This window comes from Phragmites australis, chromosome 1 (genome assembly GCF_958298935.1).
Source record: "Phragmites australis chromosome 1, lpPhrAust1.1, whole genome shotgun sequence".
Lineage (NCBI taxonomy): Eukaryota > Viridiplantae > Streptophyta > Magnoliopsida > Poales > Poaceae > Phragmites > Phragmites australis.
Genome location: NC_084921.1, coordinates 29,581,477 through 29,594,474, shown reverse-complemented (window position 1 = coordinate 29,594,474; position 12,998 = coordinate 29,581,477). Strand labels below are relative to the sequence as shown.

Sequence of the window (12,998 nt, the reverse complement as noted above, 5' to 3'; positions counted from 1 at the left end):
AGATCCATCATCTGCGCATCCTTTTGGGAAAAAAATGGCTTTGCAGTCGATCGAGAGTAGACCCATCATCTGCGCTGGCTGCTTTGCGCCTTTGCCGACCAGCTTTTGTTCGCGCACATCCGTCGGGGTCTTTGAGGAATCAAGCTTCAGCTGCTAGTCTTTGCTGCTCTGCTCTGTGTTCCTTGTTGCTGTGCATCGCATCGGTTTGGCCCGTCAAGCTTCAAAAGATGCTTGCACCGGCACAGCGGGCCAAACGGCAAAGCCAGCCATCCAGTGAGAACATCAATGTCAACTTGACAGGCAGCTCCAGATTACTCGCAACACACAAGTACCACTACCGGCAAAAGTTCAAATACTGAACGCAGGTGCGTCGAAGTAGGTATTTTTAAATTTTACGAGCGCCAGCCTAGTAGCAGTTGACCATATGCATAAAATCTTCAGTGACTATGTACAGTACGATCATTAGATAGATAGATTCTCACTGCTACTAGGGACATCATGCGACTCAGATAGATTCTCACTGCTACTAGGGACATCATGCGACTCAGCTGGCGCAGCCTGCTTTGCGCAAAATGCCCTGAAAAGGACGGCGCTAAATATGATATGGACACAGGTAGTGACTTCTCCCGGACAGGTGGTTCCACTTCCACACGGAAACATGATAATCAGCCGTCTCAATTAATATGGGACACTGCCAATGCAGTGCATTTTGCATTGATGAAGAATTCTTGCAACGAGTTCCCCACTAAGCTCACAGCAAAAGAAGATGCTGGGAATAAGCGGATCAATATGTACAGAAATAAACACTGGAGGGCCGCCTGAAAGAGCGCTGCTACGCATACCAAATTTTCCATACCAACTAACGCAAAATGGTATGATTCTCCACACCAATCGTCTAACTTGCAATTTGAACTCACAGTTCAGACGCAAGAGCATAGTGGCTCCACACCAAGGTTGCTACATTACTCGGACTCTCTTGCAATTTGAACTCACAGCATCCCTCACCCCTTTGCCTGTCACTGCATACGGTGCTGAAGCTACTGGAAGCGAAGGGGACTTATCGAGGTATGCATATCGCTCGTTCCCGTTCCAGTACAGAATCAGTCGATTTGTGCACGAGTGGGACCAGCTGTCACCTGCATAACAAAGATCATTGTCCTCATCTCTTGGAATCAAGGGTTCAAGTGTCCAATCCATGAAATATTCAGAAGAATAGCATGTTGCAGAACTGAAGAAACAAACCGTAGAGTTACCCGTCTACTTCAAAACTAATTTTGACAAACATCCACCCAACCCCATTGGAAATGTAATGCTTATTATCATAACTTGGATGCCGTTGGAACTATAGCCAGTTTAGCAATTTATCAGCGCTTAGCCTGTACTAGCTGTTTCTGATTAAAAGAAGCGGCAGAATGAATCAGAGGAACAGGACCTCTGCAAAGGTAGGACAAATGTAGATCTAGACAGATGTTGGATCTGTCTTATGTAACTTTCAGCTAAATGCATTATATGTGGACTCATCTGATTGTATAAATCGTATTTCCAATCCAGGTAGGGGGCTCTATTATGATTTTATACAAAGATAATGATGGCAAGAACATGGAAATAAATAAGAATAATCGAGAATATTAAGGGCACCTCCTCCTCTTTGAGGGTTATAAATTCCCACATTAATAAAAAAAAAGGAGGAAACGATCACAGAAATTATCTGATTGATTAAGATAAGAAGCGAAGAATCCACGTGCTATGATCCTTAGATCATCAGGGTAACACCGGCAGGAAGATAGATGGCAGCAGTGGCTGCTTGGGTTGAGAGGAGACAAACTTGTGGCAGGGAGTAGATTAATTCGTCTTCATTGCTTGCCTCAAATAGATACCATGACCTCCATATAGGAGCAGGACTTAACAAACCCTATTAATCAAATCCTATCTTTTCACTTAGATAACAACAAAATTATCTAGAGATAAACCAAAACTAGCTTTTAGGATTCTACAGTAGTCATGCACATAATAATGTTGTTTCACTAGCACCAAGTTATCATGGTACTTACAGTGAGCTACATGATTGAAAGGGACCAAAGTCTTGCTTGTGATTAGTAAAAGCTCCAAGTCCATAAAACATTTCAGCAGTTTTGACTACTTACTCATTGGGAATGTATGTCCAGAATTAGAAGTACAGCAAAGTATAACCTTGATAACAAAACCACATGATTAGGGGAAAAAAGATTTGTTGAGTTCAGTAGGTATTTTGAGAACAATAGAAATCATAAGCATCCTACATTGATTTGAAGACAAAGGTAAGGTTATAATCGCATGAATAAAAACTGACCTAGAGCAAGAGTCAACTGAAATGACCCTTCCGTAAATTTAGTAGTGACTTGGTTCAACAAAACAACCTGATCAAAGAAACAAGGCACACACAAATAAATAAATGAATAAAGGCATGTGTTTATGTGCACGGAGAAAATCCCATTTCTGCTGCTGGCCTAGCATAATATGTATCATTTGATTTATATAGAAAATTAATGTGTTGTATAACCACCCAGACTCAGTTCAACTAATAGAGTTCCTCACTAGTTTAATCATAACCGAATTTTAGTGGAAAAATGAAATGCAAAGCTGTAAACAAACATCTGTGTTAGAAAAAACAATTCTGATAGTAGTTCCTGCATCCACATGATGAGCAACTTACCGCCAAGTTGTATGCTTTTGCAATCTTCATCAACTTCAATGATAATCCGCTCAGCACTCTGGTCCTCAGAGCCAGATCATCGAAATCTTGTCGAAAGTGGAAAGTGACACTATCAATAATCACTATACGCACCTGCGAAGTAGATAGGCAATTTTTTACTTTTAAAACACTAGTTAAATTGCTGTAGATTGCAAAACAAAAGAGCGGCAGAAAAATACTGTACATTACAATTGCCCTAGTGCAAAAATGTAAATCATCTTGATGTAAAATGTCAGAGGCAAAACAACACACAAGATTCAGGTGATTAAAGTTAGACTTGAGAAGTCAATTGTTCAAGAAACCCACGTCTTTATGCTCTCCGAGGAACTTCTCCAGGTAGTTTATAACTGCAATTTGTTCGGTATAGCTGCATATTCGGAAGTAAAATATGTCTGCCAGGAAATGCTCAGGCTGCAGTTTTCTTTGGCCAGATGAAGATTTCTCATGGCTGTGTGGAAAGTGCTCCAGTATGTCGCTGATACACCCTTCAGCAATTTGGTAGACACGCTCAACCATGAAACTGCCCTCCGTATCTGTTATGATGAAGGTGATTACTATTAGGCTTTATTAGTAAGAGACAAGATGATAAGTTTTCTTCTGTGAACCCATTTACCAATATAAACTGCTTTCCCTCCAAGGCCACCATATTCCACTGGGATTTGCACATTGATTGCTAGTTGAATCCTGACCAAAAGTTTGTATTTAGTAGGGAGATCTTCTTCTGAATTTGTATTCAATAGTAGGTAAAACATACCCCAGTTGAGTTTTACCAACTCCTGGGACACCACCTGAATAAGACTAGTACTTGATTAGTTCAGTCACTTCAGATACCTCAACTGAAGTACTTAACAGAGGAAAATGAAGGGCATTTTTAGATGTACAAACACGAGGTGAGAAGCAGGATAGAACAAGAACACACTAACCCCCTACAATTCATCAGAACAGCAGGAAAGTTTGCAAGAACCATCACTGGAAGAGATAGAGGCAAATAAACAAGTACAGGCTCAACACACTTTTTTTTCCTTCGAAAACGCAGGAAAGCTACGTTTCATTTCATTAAAGGAGAAGATAAACAAAGTACCAAACCGGTGTAGGACACCGGCAAACAGGAAAACAGCGGCGTTACACGCAAAGAAAGGAACAACTTGACCAGAAGGAGGAACAACTACCCCAGCCACAATCTACGGAGCCCCTTAGCCCTAGCCACACACCACCTAGTTCCTTCCTCCTCCACTTTCCTCAACACAACGTCCACGCTAGGTGCAGCACCGTTGAAGACAGTGTTGCGATGCTTCCAAATCTCCTAAGAAATTAGAATTATGAGTGAGTTTAGACCCTTCTTTAGATGCTTGTCGACCTTCTTAAGTGCCTTGCCCCACCAGCTGGAGAAAGATGTTGTATGAAGCTGTGGGGTTAAAGCCTGAAGCCTAAGCTTTTGGAAAGAAGAAAACCACACTTGCCTTGAGAACATGCAAGAGATCAGTAAATGTTGCATGTTCTCATCCGCCTGATCACAAAGTGGGCATGACGCTGGGTGCGCAAGCCCCTGCTTGGCTAGTCTGTCTGCAGTCCAGCATCTTTTCAAGATAGCTAGCCAAATGAAGAACTTGCATTTTGGAAGCGCCCAGCTTTTCCATATACGTCTCCAAGGTGCAAATCTGATGGACCCCTCAAAGAAAGCTCCATAAGCTGACTTACAGGTATATACTCCGGAAGCAGAAAGTTTTCATGCATGCTGGTCTTGGACACCTTGCTAGAGCACGAACCCTTCGACTACGTCCCAAACTTGGAGGTATTCTTCTAAAGCCCTAACAGAGAGAGCCCCTGTAACGTTAGCCACCCACCTTCTGTTTTGCAACGCCTGGTGGACCGTCCTTTGATTGATTGTGCGTCGAGAAACAAGGCCAATGAGGTTTGGTGCAAGCTCTGTCAGAGCCCTCCCATGCAGCCACCGGTCGGTCCAGAAAAAACGTGTTTGAACCGTCACCAACCAAGGTTACAGTGGCCATAGCAAGTATAGCTCTTGTATTTGGATGAACCTGTAGCTATAGACCTACCTAAGGCCAGGATAGCTGTGTCTTCCGTAGCCATAGCCATCTCATGTGTAGAGCCCAACCAAGGGTGGCCAAATCATGAATACATAAGCCACCAAATTGAATCGAACGGCACACTCTCCGCCAGGAGACAAGGCAATTACCACCATTGGCTTGCTCATGTCCTTTCCAAAGAAAACCCCTTCTCCTTTTATCAATAGCTTTGAGCACCCATTTAGTGAGGTCCATGACAATCATATGATATATGGTAGTGGCTATAAGGACAACCCGAACCATTTAGTCTTCCAGCCTTAATCATCATAGAAGCTTTCCAAGCTGGTAGTCCACCTTGTACACAAGAGGCAGCAGTTCATCTTTGGTAGGTTTTCTAAGGGATAAAGGGAGCCCCAAATATGTACATGGGAAGCTCTTTACTTGACACGACATGTGATCATGGATGAGAGCCATGTCATCATCACTGAGTTCTTAAGGAAATTAGTCTTGAGTTCCGAGGCAGTGCCAAACACCTCAAGAACTTGCTTAATCAATTCCAGTTCTTGAGCAAGAGGCTTTCCTGATGTTGTGTACTTTGAACAGAGAGAGGTTGTAAAAGGCCATCTTCACATGCTCGACTGATTAGGGAGTTGAATACATCCATCACCAAAATAAATAGCATGGGGGAAAGGGGGTCTCTCTGTAGTAGTCCACGGCGTTGTATAATCTTCTCTCCCGGCACCCTAGACGATGAGGAGGACAACAAAGTGCAGATAAGGTTATACCACCGACGACCAAACCCCAAACTTTGCATTAGTTTCAATAGGAAAGGCCAAGAAATTGAGTCAAAAGCTTTGGATATATCCAATTTGAATAGCACACGTGGCTCCTTCCTATGTAAACATCTTGCAGTTTGCTGCACGAGGATGAAATTGTCTTGGATGCACCGGCCTCGGACAAAAGTGCTTTGATTTGTTGAGACCATGGATGATAATGTAGGTGCAAGTCTATTGGCTAAAATTTTGGCAACTAGCTTTGCAAAGCTGTGTATCAAACTTATGGGACGAAAGTCCTTCACTTGGATAGCATCAATTCTCTTAGGCAAAAGAGTGACGAATGCGGTATTCAACAATCTGAGCTTGGAGCCTCGTCCCTGCTGAACTGCCAAAAAGGCCCTCATCAGATCATGCTTAATTATAGGTCGGCAACATTTGTAAAACCTTCCGGTAAAACCATCAAAACCCGGTAGCTTGTCTTGCGGCAACTCCTTAATTGTTGCCCACACCTCTTCTTCTATGAATAATTCATCTAGAGCTTCTAACTCAAAATGTTGCGGATGGAAACTGTTAAGGTCTAGAGTGAGGTCTCTCTGTTCCGCAAAGCCCAGCAGGTTTGAGTAGAAATCAAACACGGCCAACTGCTTGTCTTCTTGACTAGTTACAACTTGATCATCCACCAAAAGGTTGGCCACAAATTTCTTTCTCTTCTTGTATCTAGAGTGTTGATGGAAGAAAGAGGTGTTAGCATCGCCTTCCCTTAGAAAGAGGATGCGAGAGCGCAATCGTACGATAGTCCGCTCGAGAGAGGCCAACCCAAGACAATGCTTCGTCAACTTTTTGTGCAGCCACTCCTGTTCAAAGGATAGTTGCCTAGAATCCCGGGCGATCTCAATGTGGTGGAGAATCTCTTTTGCCATGGCAAGTTGGGTTTTAATGTTGCCAACCTTCCTCTGGCTCCAGCTCTGAAGCCCCTGCTCAAACGCTACAGCTTAACATACAGCCGCTCGAGAGGGTTAACCGTCGTTACAGAGGCCTCCCAATTTTGTTGGACTGCCTTTTGAAAGCCATGAAGATTTGGCCAAAAACTCTTGAAATGAAAGTGTCTCTTTCCTCGAGTGTTGACTTTGAGTCCAAGAATCAAGGGGCAATGGTCTGAAATAGAAGATGCCGAACTCTGCAATAACGAATCCAGAAAGATCCATTCCCAGTCCACCGAGCAAAACACTCGATCCAACCTGCAAGTTGGGGATTCCCGCTCATTGGACCAAGTGAACTTGCAGCCAAGCAAAGAAATCTCCTTGATCTCAAAATCATCAAGAAAGCGGCGGAAACAGCCCATCATCGCCCTATTGAGGTTATCATTATTCTTATCTGTCGCCTGATATATAAGATTGAAATCACCCGCCACCATCCATGGGCCATCACACAAGGCTCGAATATCACGTAACTCTTGTAGGAAGAGCAGTTTGTCCGTGTCCTTTTGGGGACCATATACCCCTATAAGCCACTAATTTCGGCCCTCTTGCTCAGCAACTTGCACTGACACCGAATAAGCATCAACGCAAGAGCAAATTGACTGGCACATTGCTCCTTTCCAAGCTACAATAATGCCACCCCTTGTACCATCAGCAGGAAAAGAAACATGCTGATTATACTCAGACCCAAACGCTGAAAGGAGAAGATGGGGAGTAAAAGAAGCCACCTTCGTTTCCTGCAAACAGACAATGTCTACATTGGACGAAAGAACAACGTCATGCACTACATTGCGCCGGGTGACCTTGTTGAGACCCCGGGCATTCCACACAAGTATGGTAGAGGGATTCATTGCAAACCACGAAAGAATGACCAAGAAAGCATAACCACCCACTCGATCATGAGGCCCCCAGGTCCTCCTCCGACCTGACATTGTAAGCTTCGTCAAGTGACCAGCCAAAGTTGTGAGATGTGCTCGGGTTAAGGTGTTTTTAAAGAGCCTACTATACGCGTCTGAAGCTTTGGATGTGACATGCTCCAGATCTGAGATAGCCCCATGCATTTCATCACCCTTGTCTCGGCATCCGTAACTTTAGGCCCTGGTAACCAAGGCGCGACACCAGCAACCCTTCTGTTGCGCCTAGGCACAGAGCTGAGTGCAGGTCCTTTCTGTCTTCTGTTCTGAAGAACGGGCTGAGGCAGCACAACATCCACAAGTTTGGAGATGAATCAGATGAAAGCCTGAGATCGAGACACGCATGGAGTGCATGGCGAAGGTGATTCAGATATGGAGACCATCATAGGCACAACAGCAAAAGCACTACTCACCCAACGCCTTTTCCTAGAGTACACCTGTAGGGGTTTCGTGACTACCGGTCTGACATTCCCAGAACCTCCAACCAAATTATTATCCGCGGTGCGCATAAAAAAGTTTTTAGCAGGATCAAAGAGTGAAACAAGGGGGGGGGGGGGACCCAACCGTCAAGACGGGGATAGACGCAGGTGGGAAGCTTAAGTTGGGCGGAGAACGCCTACTAACACTAGGCAGAGAATGCCATGTACAAAACGTAGAAGAACACACCTGCAGCACACAGCGATCACCCGTCACAAGCTCCACTGGGAGCCCCTGCGAACAAGGTGGATTGGAAATAGCCAAGTCAGCGATGCAGTTGATGCTTCCTTGCGGCCTGTCGGTATCAACGAAGCCATAAGCACCGCAAGAAATAAGCACCGCCTTGTAGCTGAAGGTGCCGGGGGCAACATCCCTCGCTAGATGCTTAGGAGTTCCGTCCTTATGAGCGTAGCCCCAATTTTCTTCGAGCTCTTGGATAGAAGCTTGTATGTGTGTGTACGCCAGGGGCGTGGTTGAGCTCACATTGAACCCATAGGGTAGCTGTATCTGTGCACCTGAGAAGAGGAAGTTATAGAAGCCTCATGCCGCATAAGGTCATAAAAAACTGTAAGCAGCTGAAGCACGCTCATTTCCTTTGAATGGATGGCTTCGAAACTGTAATATGCGTTGCATTTCTTATTATGCATCAGTCATTAGTCTTCTTGCTTCTCTCCCAAGTTGGAGAACTGAATCATCTTCTTTAGTTTCTGCATGGAGCTCTCAAACAACATAGGGTCATAAAGGACTTCCAACATCCGGGCAACATCGGACGTACGAACCTCCTTGTTGATGACTTCTACACCCTGGTCAAAAATCCGTTTCCGCCTTATACCCTTGTGAAACTTTGCCCATTTATTGTTGTCGATCTCTCTCTACTTGTCAACGTGCGAACCCCCGACCTGCTGCTCCGGCACCGGGGCAAACCTGTGGTTGCTTTCGATGTTGCACCTGATGTTGTAATCCTCGTTCAGCGCCTCTGGCCCCTACCTACTACCTTCGCCTCTCACCATTGTCGCCAGTGGCGAGGTGAAGATGACACGCCTACGATGACGGGCAATGATGCGAGGATGGGCCAAAATAAGCAAGACGCCTTCCAAGGTCCCAGTATAGTGGCCTCCCCCACTCCTTCGCGGTGCAGTAGACCTTGGGTCATGGCGAGAGACACGCGACCAGGTTGATGTGCTCCTGCGCCGTCGTGCCCACCTCCTATCATCTTCTCTGTCTTCATCGTCTCTGTGCCATCCCCGGTGTGCCTCGGGCAGACTGCCGAAACGTTGTACAGGCGACTTAGTTGTTTGGCCCACGCTGACCAGAACCATTGACTTCCTGAACACAGCTGAAGGATCTCCCTGGAACGGCGTTGTTGTCTCCTTGATCTCAGCTAGGACCTTGCTTGGATCTACTCTGCAAGGGTTGGGCAAGTTGCACAAAAGTGCCTAGAGGTAAGGTCGATGTGCAAAAACAGAGCTGCTGCTGGCTGAAGTAGAGTACTGAGTGTAGCTTCTGGAATGGTGGAGCTTGGGAAAATCTTGGGGAAGCAGCGCACTGGAAGGCTCTATGGCCTGAGCCCTAGCACCTCTAGCATCTTGTGGGTTCTCTGCAAGCCGCTACCTTTTGGTCTTTTGCAAGACAATTAAAACATTTACCTTGCATCTTTGTAGATCTCACTTCTCTGCTGGGCCTTCTAATCTTCTAGTTGTTGGGGCACTCATTTATTCGAAAAAGAAGGTCTTTCTTTGCGCCACCAAAACTTTGGTTTTACTGTCTGCCATCCTTCATCATCCTTGACTCCGAGATCTCCTCGAACCCGAATCTTGTGTAACTGCCCGGATCTGCAACACTGCTCGAGGAAGCCGGAGTTGGAGGCCGGTAGCTGGGATCCGGCCGAGAGGACTGGAAAACCTTGCTCTGCCTGCGCTGGTTGTTGCCTTGGAAGGTCGGGGGAGGTCTCCATCCGCTGCAGGGAAAACTTGTGGAGAACAGAGCAGATCAAGTTGGACTGGAGGTAAGACAGAGGAGGAGCGCCCTTGATTCGCCGGAGCCGGACGATCTTGCGCCGACTCGGGAAGCAGATCTCCCGAGTCGTTCAAGCAGAAAGAACCTGAAGTGACTGGATCTGCGATCAAAGACATCAGGAGGACCCCGGAGCAGCCGGATCTAGAGGTGGCGAAAGCGCTCTTGAGGGGTTTTGGATCGATTTGAGGGATTTGGTGGTGGATTTTGGCCAGAGAGGATTGGTTTGGGGGGGGGGGGGAGGGGGGCGACGGGGTCACCAGAGCGGGTGGGGCGTAATGGCTCCATGTAACTTGTACCGCTTGACCCACTAGTACGAAATCACCATGTGTCGACCTATGGGTTCAATGTGAGCCATCCTACTAATTCCTTAGTTAGGATTGATGTTAGAAAGTAAGCCCACCAATCTCGGTAACTTCTTTGCAGTGAATGCCGCCACCAAGTATGTTGTTGATGTTACCAGAACCAGTAGTGATGTGTTTCTGTGACTGCTCCTCAGATAGCATGTCCCATGCATTTTGGGCTCCTGCAATGTATTCGCATGAGGTGAGAAGATGTACTGTTACTATCCATTATTACAGTAAAGGAATTCCAGATATCAAACAGGTCAGCGCTGTTGCTTCAAAGGAAATTAAACACTAGTAGACAATCAGCAAACAAGAAAAAGACCTCACAGAAGGATACAGAAGCACACTTTAGTGACTCCTCATCTTAAAATCAGGACAAAACAAGTTCCCGCAGAGTTGTAGGCATAGACATCTAAGACTGACAAGTTAAACCCAGCAAGCGGTAAACACATGTGGCGACATGTATAGCATACAGTGTTTCTGGACTTCTCTGTGTGTGGTTAACTGGTCATGAGGAATGGAGTCCATTGTTGGCATTCGAGAGTGCAATTCATTAGACCCACTGACCCACCCAGGCAACTGCATCTTTCCACCTTCCTGTTCTGGAATAGAATAGCCTACCGCTTTCAATTTTTTCATCAATTAATAAAGTTTCTTTGGGCAAAGGTTGTCATATGGAGAATGCTGCATTTTATTTCCAAAGAAGAGGATGAAAATGAAGGACCTCGGCCTCCTGTTACCCTAAACCTCGCCTGCACCAGATTTGATTTCATGGCTCCCAGCGGGACGAATCGAAGAGTTGAAGCAAGATAGGGCTTACCAGCTAGTACGGGTGGATCCCCATCCGACGCCATCCTCTCTCCGTAGACGGGAAGAGGAGGAGGAGGAAGGAGACGCCGAGCAAGAGAGAAGAAGCCGTTCGCTCAGTTCGGCGGCGGGAGAGCGAGGCGCTCCCGTGTCCCTTCCACTCTCCAGTGATGCTGATCTTGTGCGATGCGACGGAGCCGTGGCCCGGAAGGAGGCAAGGCTGCATGTGGGCCGGGTTGGGCTGAAGAGAGGCTCGGCTTCACTCGACTGATCCACCTCCTCCCCACCGTGGCGCTCATCGTTACTCACCGGGACATTAGTTTTTTTCACTCTCAGTAAGTGATAATTATTTATTTATTATTCTGTCACATATATATATATATACAGACTCAGGACGTTTCGTATGTCATTCTCAACAGTAATTGTCATTTTTTTAAGTGACAGCTGAGTAATTATCTCTTACTCACCAGGTCATCTCGCGCATGGATCCAGCGGATAGAGGTGTTGATGGTCATCGGTCCAGCCACGGATGGCCTACCCGTTGCCGGCTCACTCCAAATTGGCAGTGCACGATCCTGTTACACTATATAGACTTGATATATTATATCTATGAAATTCCAAATAAATATTAAAGCTAGAAGATAGGTTTTAGTCTCAATTGGTTAATAGAGATAGAGGAAGACTAACTTAAAATAAATTGTTTCCTTCACACATTTAGTATGTGTAGATAAGAGAACTATGAGAATAAGCGTGTGTTGGTTCGTCTCACCAGGTTGTGACCAAGGCGAAGGGTGCAGACGCATTGCACCTACGTGAATAATTTGCCAAAATCGAGTTCAATAGCTTGCGCAGGAACTCCTTTTGTAGGTTTATTCTTGTGTTGCGTGAGCAAACAAATATATATATAAATCGTGTTAGTTAAGAATCCAATCATAACACATCTTAATCACGTAATTCTCTCTATGTATACCTGACGACAGTCGCCACAAAGGGTGCAACATGTTAGAGTTTTGCATCTTTCTGTTGTGCCGTGACATGTAGTCTGCTCCATCCCGCTACACCAGCGTGCACCAACAAATAGGAAAGTCGGTCGCTCTTAGGTTTATGCACCGGGAGATGGTAAATAAGATTTTTAGAAGCACTCTGCATGACTGCTTATTATTTTCTTCCTCATCGCCATCAATTGTTTGCGCGATCTGCTTCCTGTTCATCGCCACCTTCTATATCATCATCAAGTTGCCTTCTGCATCGTCATCATGGGGCTTCAATGTCGCTTGCTGCTGATCAGTATGTTTGCTATGATTAATCTTATTTTAATCATGCTGAGTACTACTCTACCGTTCATGTTATAGAGTATACTAAATATGGTAAGTTTTGTTATATACGTATATAGATTATACTTTTGCTGCATAATAATGAGATATATCAGTTCTTGTTTGTGATTTATCTAGGAATTAAATTAAACCTAAAAATACATATTTTTCCAACAGATCCATCCCCTATAGCTCCCCCACGGAATCTCGTCGGCTCGTGGGCCATATGCCAGCAAAAATTGGCTCTGCGCCTTTCGAATCCGCGGCGTTTGATCCATCGCACGCCGGCAAGCCTCGCCTCCTCCCCTCCCTCTCTGGCTATAGGTGGCCTTGCTATCAAGTTGTGCCTCCTTCATACCTTGAACAATAGTGTGCAGCATCCCGCGAAGTGAAATTTTCACATGTGCGTGCACACACATGGTTTATCAGGATTGTTTATTTAAGTTTAGATTCGTGCTAGAGAAGTAGATAAAACAAACTATAGGTAAGTGAGAAGAACAAAGGGATAGATAAAAATGGTGTGTTGGTTGCCTGAATTTGCACTAGTTTGGCCTAGTGGATACGTATGATCTCATGAAAAAGCATGTTTGGTTGCTCGCATCCACTGATTCAGCCT

The 12,998-nt window shown here is 45.4% G+C and overlaps 1 protein-coding gene across 3 annotated transcripts; it reads right to left on the bottom strand.

Annotated features, from left to right (window-relative positions):
• Positions 1-665: 665 nt before the first annotated feature.
• LOC133914681 (DNA repair protein RAD51 homolog 3) lies at positions 666-11,284 on the bottom strand. Of its 3 annotated transcripts, XM_062357747.1 has the most exons (9): positions 11,083-11,283; positions 10,319-10,441; positions 3,486-3,519; positions 3,345-3,415; positions 3,038-3,264; positions 2,693-2,824; positions 2,330-2,396; positions 2,142-2,190; positions 999-1,138 (listed from the first exon to the last, which is right to left on the bottom strand). In XM_062357747.1, exons 1-8 carry the CDS (start codon positions 11,114-11,116, stop codon positions 2,168-2,170), a joined length of 711 nt encoding a protein of 236 aa, XP_062213731.1. In that variant the 5' UTR covers positions 11,117-11,283; the 3' UTR covers positions 999-1,138; positions 2,142-2,167. The 3 variants fall into 3 exon arrangements, with proteins under 3 accessions (XP_062213722.1, XP_062213726.1, XP_062213731.1); XM_062357738.1 differs by lacking the exon at positions 2,142-2,190 and having other exon boundaries at positions 666-1,136; positions 11,083-11,281; XM_062357742.1 differs by lacking the exons at positions 2,142-2,190; positions 10,319-10,441 and having other exon boundaries at positions 666-1,136; positions 11,083-11,284.
• Between the last annotated feature and the right edge of the window lie 1,714 nt (positions 11,285-12,998).